At 35.5% G+C, this 10,131-nt stretch overlaps 1 protein-coding gene across 1 annotated transcript in view; it reads right to left on the bottom strand.

The window, feature by feature from the left end:
- The window catches only part of abcd3a (ATP-binding cassette, sub-family D (ALD), member 3a), a 40,563-nt gene that overhangs the window by 17,977 nt on the left and 12,455 nt on the right, over window positions 1-10,131 (bottom strand). The window contains exons 9-10 of the mRNA XM_007576548.2: window positions 6,748-6,890; window positions 6,582-6,651 (exon numbers count right to left, since the gene is read on the bottom strand). Of these exons, the coding sequence (XP_007576610.1) occupies window positions 6,582-6,651; window positions 6,748-6,890 (213 nt within the window). The remainder of the gene's footprint in view (window positions 1-6,581; window positions 6,652-6,747; window positions 6,891-10,131) is intronic.

Here is a 10,131-nt window from a genome sequence, read left to right as displayed (position 1 = left end):
AAGTCTCATCCCCATTCATTCATTCATTCATTCATTCATTCATTCATTCATTCATTCATTCATTCAGCCTACTGTTAGTTCACACACACACACACACACACACACGCGCACATATATTTTCGAGTTATCATTCAGAATAGTATGTCTGTATGCTTTGTGTGTATGTGTGTGATATTTTAAGAATGTATATGTGCAATTTTCGTATTTTGTGTGCGTGTATGAGTCTTTAGTATGGAAGCCCATTTCCGCCATGACAGAAAAAATAAAATACCAACAGGAAGTCATAATTCTGACTTTCAAAGTATGACTTTGAAAGTCGAAATTATGACTTCCTGTTGGTCTTTTATTTTTTCTTTCATGGCGGAAATGGGCTTCCATACTTTAGTCATGTGTGTGAGGCAAAATATAGTTTTTGTCCTAAATGGCCCTTTATATAAACCACCAGTGGCTGCCATTGACACGCTACTATAGGAGCGTGTCAATAACATGCTCCAACATAAGTTGCAATATCTGAGGCATTATGACTTGTGACAAAATGTGACATTTTGGGCTGGCCTTTTCTTGTCCCCAGTACAAGGATTGTCCAGTTGTTGGTCATTTTGTCTGATGACCCACTAGACATGCCCCACCCATGCACTGAGTAAAAAAAAACAACTCACTGAGTAATGCTCACTGACAGCAAGTTGGATTAAAAATTATACACAAATCAAGAAAAAATATAACTTTTGTACAATAAAATGTCAGCAAATGCTCATTTACAGTTGTCAACTGTAAATGTGGTGCTTATATTTTTGTTCAGTATAAGTAAGTTGAACTACTATTCTTATGTTTTGTTTACATATATTTGTACAGTGTACTTAGGACTTTGTTGTATAAACTTAATTGTGTCAAGTTAAATTAACTTAGTTTAGTAAAGTTGATTCAACTTAGAAATAGCAAGTAAATTATCCTCTTCTTAACTCAACTACATCAAGTTAGTCCAACTTACATTAACAGTACAGTTTACTTAGCAGAATCTAGGAAACCGATTGCCTTAAATAAATTAAGTAATCACAAAAAAGATTTTAAGTTCATAAGATTCAATGTTTTATTTTAACAAAATAATGTACTTAGCATAACATAACAGTCAATAACCCCACAGGAACCTGGATAAAGTCTGCCATGGCATCTGAAGCCTGTGGATAATAAGAAAAGTACAAATTAAAAAAAACAGAATGCGGAGAAAGTTTTGATTTTCTTGTGTACAACCCATGACAAACAGAATAGCAATGCATACAAGATACATTGTAGAACTCTTNAAACCACATATGTGCTACCTCAATCAAAATTGCTGACATTTGACATTTAACAAATCTTTCAGATTACATAAACAATACCTTACCAGGTACTTTTCTGACTTCAGGATGACACAGGGACACCTATAAGACCAATTTTAACTGAGGTTGCAAATATGTGCTTTACAGGATTTTTTGCCCACACAATATTATTATTTTTTTTTTAGATGCATAATGTATTTTCCTGCATTCTTTGGGAGCTTGTTGGTCCCTAATTACATATCAATCATAAAATCGGACCCTGACACCTCCCGGAACTGGATTTGGGTTTGTTGCTCCAGGGCAACATTGAGCTACAAGGGGTCTAAAACACCAAGTTTCCTACAGTGATTATGAGAAATGAAATACAAATCAAACAAAAACTATATTCATAAAAAAACTTTTTTTGACAAAAATAAATCAGACATGGTTCCAACTCACCAAATATAAAATAAACAACTAACTTTCATTAATGATTGGTACATTTGTGCAAATTACTAAAACGAGCATTTGTGTGTTTGGCAGAGTTAGAATCACTAAGGATGTTGAAATTAGTCTTTTTCCCTATTATATGTTAAACATCAGGAAGGAATTGCTTGCTGATGTGAAAAAAAAGTGTGCATCACATTTTTAGCACTTAATTATTGGCGTACCTGGGAATCACCATCTGTTTATCTGATTATCTATGGGTTGTAGTGACCAGATTCACATCAGTGACAGGACTTAGGGCTGCAGGTTCTTTTTTATAAGAGTTTGTAGTTCTGATTTTTTGGTAGAATCTGAGTCAAGCAAAGGACAACATTTCCACCATCTCCCATATCTGGTAGATTTGGCCCTGTGTAGATTTTCAAGTTGTAAGGAACACCATCTGCACCAGCCATATGAAGTTCCCTCCAGACCCGTATATTTGGGTTTAGCAGGTATTGCTTCAGTCTTTGCCTGCCTTGGAATGGGGCCATTTGTTCATTGATGACCAGCTCTTCACCCTTTGGGACTGAAGTCAGTTTTGAGGATAAACAAACAATGAAATAATGGTTTTACAATGGATCCTCATGTTTTCATTGGGAATGACCCCAGCTTATGAACCATGCACCCTTTGTCCATGAAATGATCTTGCATCCATCTCCTGTTGCTGTTAGTCAATAATAAAGTAAAAAAACACAAACACAATGTAAAACACAAAGTTTGACATTTTTAAAGCCGCAGGAGAGAAACATGAATCAAACATAAACCGGAGGTCCGCTTTTATTTTGAAAAGCCTGCCAGGGGTCCAATCAGAAACTGAAATTTTAAGATAACTTCCGTTGCAATCAAACTCTGTCAGAGTTTGATAGTACGTGCAAGAGAGTTTGTAGGTTTTGGCCTCATAAACTTACATTAACTGTACAGTTTACTTAGCAGAATCTAGGAAACCGATTGCCTTAAATAAATTAAGTAATCACAAAAAAGATTTTAAGTTCACAAGATTCAATGTTTTATTTTAACAAAATAATGTACTTAGCATAACATAACAGTCAATAACCCCACAGGAACCTGGATAAAGTCTGCCATGACATCTGAAGCCCGTGGATAAGAAAAGTACAAATAAAAAAAAAACAGAATGCGGAGAAAGTTTTGATTTTCTTGTGTACAACCCATGACAAACAGAATAGCAATGCATACAAGATACATTGTAGAACTCTTTCCTCGAGGGAAACAAAGACATCCCAGTGTAGCCGTCCTCATGGCAACATCATTGGTCTAGAAGTAGGGAGAACAATAAAAGTAAGCACAAGCTTATTCTGAAGAAACTGAATCACATTTGGTCACAATAAGTGGCATAAAATAAGGTAACACTTTATTTGTTGTCTGACCGACTGATTATAATTTTGATGGTTGTATAGTTTAAGGAACAATGGCAATTTCTCAACCTGCTATCAGCTGAGTATTATATTAATGCCATAGACTGATGCTCAATCATTATTTCAACAACTAACTGTGTTTAGTTGTGTTTAGTCACCCAAATACCATCAACACAAATTAGTAGCCTATTCTTAACTAGCTTAACGTGGCATGTTGTCATTAAGTAACTAACATTGTCTGCATCCAACAGCATTACTCTACTTACTCGGTTTGTTTAGAAAAAAAACTGTGTAAAGGTTTTTGCCTTTTAATGGTTATGTGCCATGATTCTAACACAAGTCTGCACAGCAACATGTCTCCGTAGCAAACCCGCTGGTGCGAGCATCTTAGCAGTAATGTTGCATTGAAAGGTGCCTCGGAAAAACACATTACTATACATTATCAACTGATTAAACCATTGTAATGATTAATCAGTTGTGCTGTGGACAGAGGGCACATATTGCTGGGTTTCAGATGATGTAGCACCGATGTCACCCAATGCAAATGGAGGGCAGGAAGTAAATCCAGCCCATTTCTTTTGTTGATCCAGCATCAAAATGCCTAAAATCTGTGTCCTTTACGGTTGTCCAAACCGTTCTAATAGAGAGAAAGATAAACGTTATTTTCATGTTTTGAAGATATTTGGTCACAAGGGAGTTAATTTTAAAAAATTAACTGAAAAAAGAGGAAGAAAGTGGATCGACAATCTACAGCTAAAAATAGGCAGTGTGAAAACACCTAACAATGCCAGAGTTTGCAGCGACCACTTTCTAACAGGTAACGATCACATCATTTTAATTGTATTTTCAGATATTTTATTGGACAGTTATTTAGAAAGACAAGCATTCATATGTAAGGTAAGTAGGCCTGTTGCAATAAACGATAAATCAATTAATTAGTTTATCAGTTCCAGTGTTATGTGTTCTTTTGAAAATAAAGTGCATCTATCTATGGCAGGAAATCGCATGAATTATTAGTCATTTCCATTAAATCAGTGTCAAAAGGTCTTCAAACAATATTATCGTTTATCACAATAATTTTTTAGACAATTAATCGTCCAGCAAAATTTGTTATCGTGACAGGCCTAAAGGTAAGATATATTATTTTTACGCCCTAACTTGGTAGTCCCCAGAGTGTTAATGTTGTTAGCAGTTAGCTCAGTGCCGAGTCACAGACAGAAAATATAATGTTTATTCAATGGGACTTTCATGCTAGAAGAAGAAGAAGAAGAAGATGAAGAAGAAGGCGGCTAAATAAATTAAATATAATTTACCCAGCCATGCAGTCACAGTGAGCTGTGACTATTCCCCCACATGCTTCGTGTCTGGCCACGAACTATATTTGTGGCCAGTCACAAACACAGGCTTTCTGTAGATCGGAGTGAATGGTTGATCTACATTGGACCTGAAACCAGCGTCCCACAACAACTCAACATTAACATACAACTCCAGCATGAATTTGGGTTTATAGAAGCTAAATAAGTCATTTACCAGGAGATCCAAGCTCGTAGAAATAACATGGGTTAATATTTTGTTAGTGATAACATCGTTATAATAGATTAATTACTGAAAGTAGCACAACTCACTACTCACCCAGCATAAATCATAAATACCGATCATATCCTAAATATACATGTATTTTTTCGAGATGCCTTGTCTGTTTCGGCCTATTTAAGGCATTAGCGTACTAATTGTGATCAATTTTGCTTTGTTTTGAACCGGAGAAATCCACTTCCGGACCTCCATCTCCACATGGCTGAGGGAAATTAATTCTAAATGAACATTAGCAGGCTGAGTTTATACTTAAAAACATGCTGAAGGGATGCAGTTGAAAGGCAGGTAATTATTAGTCAGATCTCTTATCATGGACAAAAACATTAAAGACTCTTAAGTAAAAGGCATGGCAGTTTTAGTTAATGTTGGACCCATGAGCCCATGCTAACATTAGCATATTAGCCTGCAAAGAGTTTGATGCATCATCTTTTATAAGAAAAATCAACCTGTAGCCATATATGCGAGTAGTAAAGGCATACATAACACATGAAAATATACTGAAGACAAATAACTCACCGTTAGAGAAGATCTGCTTCTTCCAATGTTTAAGTCCACAAACGTTCTAGAAGCTTCCCGCACTTCCCTTCAACTCAGCATGCACACTACTGAGCTGAAGCATTTGCTCCAGTAACAAAAATATTCAAATCCATTTTACTAAAAATAACTTAGTCTGGTAACTTTCTCAGGCCAAACATGTACATTACTGACATTACTTGAGTTGAATAAACAGTTTAGTGAGACTTAAGTAAAACACACAAACCTAATTTAAGTAGAATAGGTATTGCGTTTTAGAATGAAGTATACTGGGCAAAAGGAGCCCCAACTAAGTACTGAGTGCTGTACATGCTCATACTTTTCAGTTGGCCAACATTTCTAAAAATCCTTTTTTTTGTATTGGTCTTAAGTAATATTCTAATTTTCTGATACTGAACTTGGGGTTTTCATTAGTTTTCATCAACATTAAACATTATTTGAAACATATCAGTCTGTGTAACGAATGAATATACAATATATATAGAAGTTATATATTATAACTTGTACATAATATATACTCATTATGTAACAAATTTGTTATATAACAAAATTGCACTTCCAGCAATTTTACTGGAATTGCTGATATAAATCCACTTTGTCATTTCTTGTTATCTAACATATATATGTACAGACAGCTGCTGTGTATACAAAGGAACATTGCAATGCCACTGTAGCTGATATATAACATTATAACTATTCAATTATTACATTAGATCATTACATTTTTTTTCTTTTAATACAAATATTATTTTCAATGGACTGAATAATAATGAGGTACAGCTACTGGGATCAGAATGTAAATAATATTATTATATGCTCAGATCTTAACTGCTTAACTGTCTTTCTCTCCTAGATGAAGCAAATACTACTGCCATTAACTTTTAACATAGAAAATACTCCAGGGTCAGTGCTGCTGTGCTTTTTGTGTGTCTGTTCTAATTTCTCAAACTCCCAGTCAGTCCTGGCAGGTGGCTCTTCACACTGAGCAGGGTTCTGCCTCTGCTGAAAGTTTTAAAATGCTAAAGAAGTCGTTCCTATCTCAATGCTAAGATTTGGTCTTGTAATGTTTTTAATCATTAGAAGACCAACCCTTTTTGGGTATTGAAACAGAATTTGAATGCATGTCATTATTACTAAGATTAAATAATAATGTATGTAACTGAATCTGTTTTTGGATTGATCAGATTATTACTCAAGAGCATAAATTGGATCTGTTTGTCTTGTAAATTGCCTTGAGGTGACGTGTTGCGAATGGAAACTCTATAAATACACTGAACTGAATTGTTAAGATATCACTTACAAGTTTCTTGAATGTTGAATGAATTGTCTGCTTTTCCCTCAAGTTTCCATTGTAGAAGGCAATCTCCTCACTAAATAGGAAACATCAATGGAGATTAAGTGTAATTTACCCATACATTTCTTGTGCAGTTTTCACACGTTGATCGGATTCCAGTAGGTGTGCTCACCTGTTAGTGATAAGGCGTGAGTTCACATAGCGGTACTCTCCCTCATAGCGCTGCTCAGTCACTGTCATCTTCCCTATGGGCCTCCTCAGTCTGGTCAGGAACAGGCCTGAGATCAGCAGGTAAGCCATCATGATTGCTGGGCCCTATTTACAGATAGGGGAAAGGAATTTAATGCCAATTTATGAGACAAAAACCATGGGTGTCTTCTTTAATAAAAGAAGAAAAAACTTACACATTGATATTTGAACAAAACAACAAACTCTAGTTTCTCTCTTCTCAAGAACAGTCACTGGTATTTTCTGGCAGATCTTACAGTAGCATCATTAAAACATATTCACATCCCTCCACTGTCATGTTACCAATATAACTGAAAACATTCAAATCTCCTAAAAAGAGCAGAAATTTAAGCAAAAATGGTTCCTACATATCAACAGAAAAATTAAAGATACAGATTTTAGCTTTAACTAGGCTCTGAGAGCATTGACCTGCATCCTAAAGAAATGCAGATCAAAACTTTAGGCCAGTGGTCCCCAATCCTAGTCCTCAAGCCCCTCTATCCTGCATGTTTAAGGTGTCTCCTTGCTGCCACACCTCATTTAAATAACTGGACTGGCCAGGTGGCATGGGTAGAGGCCTTTGCCCGCCCACAGAATCAGTCATGCTCGCCCTGGACTGGAAGCTATTTTTTTTGTTTTTTTTTCATTTTTACCTCAGAGTGGCCAATTTTCCATTATTCCTATCTTAATTTGATATAGTAGGGGCTCCCACACTTCCCATATCTGTGCCCTCTATCTCCCACACTTTTTTCAGCTTTTACAACTGGTAATTCCATTGTTAACATGTCAAGACGCGTTTTTCCAACCTGCGTTTAAAAACAACATGAGCACTAAGATGCCAGTTTTACATTTGTGCGGCAGCAATGGATACATGCTGGTGGAGACATGATGCTGCTGTGCAGGTGTGTTTTAGAATCATGGAAGCAAACCAGCAAAAAGAAAAGAACTTTGCACAGTTTTTCCTCCCAAGCTAACCGAGTGAGTTGAGTAATGATTTTGAATGCAGTACATTTTAGACAAATGATGTCTAGCCAATGGCAATATATCACATTAAGCTTGTTAACAAAAATAGGTTACTAGTATTGTTATCTTTGTTCAAAAGTGAGTTGTACTGGTTACATTTACTTGAGAAACCTTTTGGTAAAGGTACATAGAGTAGTTTTCCTGTAACATACTTTTTTTTCTTTTACTTGTTTCATTCTTACAAACACTTACAGTTAGAAATATATTACAGTGTAATGACTATGCGCTACCTTTGTATTTTAAACATTTTTAAAACGGTAGGATATTCTGATGCTATGCCTTAATACACCAATATGCGCTACCCACACAAAATGTTATGGGTAACAGGTAAGATATTCCGATTTAATAATTTAGCGCATCACCATGTACATAGAGGTAGGATTTTCTGATCAGTGAATTTAGTAGATAAACATGTGCTGTCTACTAATGTGAAACAGGTAGAATATACTTATGAAGGCTTTGGTGAATCAAGATCCTCTACCGATTTACCTGGTACTAGGATGTTCTGATGAAGGAGTTTTAGTGCATCAACATGTGCTACCTCTATATTTTGTAACAACATTCAAATGAAGGAATCTGGTGTAGCAAAATGTGCTACCCACCTACCAGGTAGGATATTTTGATGGAATGTTGGTATCATCATGTGCATAAAATACACATGCTATTGTGTATTTTATAAAGGTGGAATTCTAAAATACACATTTGGGGGTAATTGGGGTTATAGTGCATCTAAATGTACTAGCTTTACATATTAAAACTAGGCACACTATTCTCATGAAGGGTTTTAGTGCATTTACATGAACAGGTATTTTTAAACAGGGATTCAAGTGCTTTTAGAAAAGTTTTTGTCATTCACATATTTTTCTCAAATGCTACTTATATCTGCTGAGTGCCACTTAAAACACACCACTTAAAGAACAATTTGATTATTATATTTAAAACTGACACTAACTGCTAAGGTCTTTTGTATGTAAACATGACAGTAGCGATTTTCTAAGGGTAGCACAGACCAATAGACATAGCTATCTAGATGTGCTATGGTTGGAAATCTGATGAGGCAGCACAGATTGTCACAACACTGGCCCTTGCTGCAAGTCAAGATGCGCACACATTCTCTGTGATTGTCAGTTGCTATGGCAACGAGTCTGTGTGTAGCACAGTTGACACGGAGAACAAGAAACAAGTGGTTTTGAGTTGTTCTTCAACCATTTTTCTGCATTATTTTTCACTATTCGAATAGCACTAAATTCATTACATCTCCATAAGTATATATCTTAACTTGATTTAGTTAACTGAATTGTTTTACAACAGCATTGCAGCTTGAGATGGCATGAAAAAGAATTGTCTTTTTTCCTCCCAGCGTTGTGCACATTCTCAAAATTTCCAGATGTACTATGCAAGTGGTCCATAGAAATAACAATGGCGCAGTCATACCAGGACAGGAAAGAGAAACAGGCTAAAAAGAGTCCGGTCTGAGATGCAAAGTGCACTTTCTGTGGCTCCTTTTGAAATACAAACACTTAAACGGTTCCTTAGGTTTCACCTTAATAGTGCTAATTCAGCTGATCTGCATAACGAAGCAGCGCCAACTTCTCATTCAAAATGTACTGATTTGCTATGAAGTTGAGAATGTGATGACAGAAAAGCAGAGGACAGGGGAGTATAACAGAAAAATTGTAACATGAAGGGGGAAAAAAACCCATTATGCCAATAAGTACGGTTGATTTTGAGGGCTGTTCATGAAGCAAAGATTCAACTTTCCTTCAAGAGCAGCCACAGACAGTATTTCAATCAAACAATCCATCAAATTTTATTTGTATTACACCATTCTGTAAAAAGGCATTTCAAATGCATTAAATAATAAAAACACAAAAATATAAAGTCATAAACCACACAGCCAACAATTGAAACATTACATTTTGTCAAGGGCTGTCGTTACTTCTGAATGCATATTGCTCTGTTCATGGGGGATTATGTTTTTCATGTTTTATTCTTTTCAGTTTTTATTTTTTTATTCAGCAACCTGTTTTGTTATATTTCATAAATATATCAAAGTTTAATGTGAGAAAACCAATTGAAGAAACAAATTAATATTGCTGACAAAATAATGTCAAAGTTAAATGGTGGGGGTATTTAATTCAGCAAATTATGAAAAATGTTGCCCTTTATGTCATGGAAAGACAGATAACGTCCTTGATGCAAGAAAAATTAAGGTTTTTGAGAAAATGGCCATTTACCAATTAATCATTAATCAATCATTCAACAGGTCATTTCACCTCTTGAGTATCTTGGAATTGAGGTTAAA

The sequence above is a fragment of the Poecilia formosa genome, unplaced genomic scaffold (genome assembly GCF_000485575.1).
Source record: "Poecilia formosa unplaced genomic scaffold, Poecilia_formosa-5.1.2 Scaffold410, whole genome shotgun sequence".
In the NCBI taxonomy this organism is placed as follows: Eukaryota; Metazoa; Chordata; class Actinopteri; order Cyprinodontiformes; family Poeciliidae; genus Poecilia; species Poecilia formosa.
This window is presented reverse-complemented; position numbering and strand designations above follow the sequence as displayed.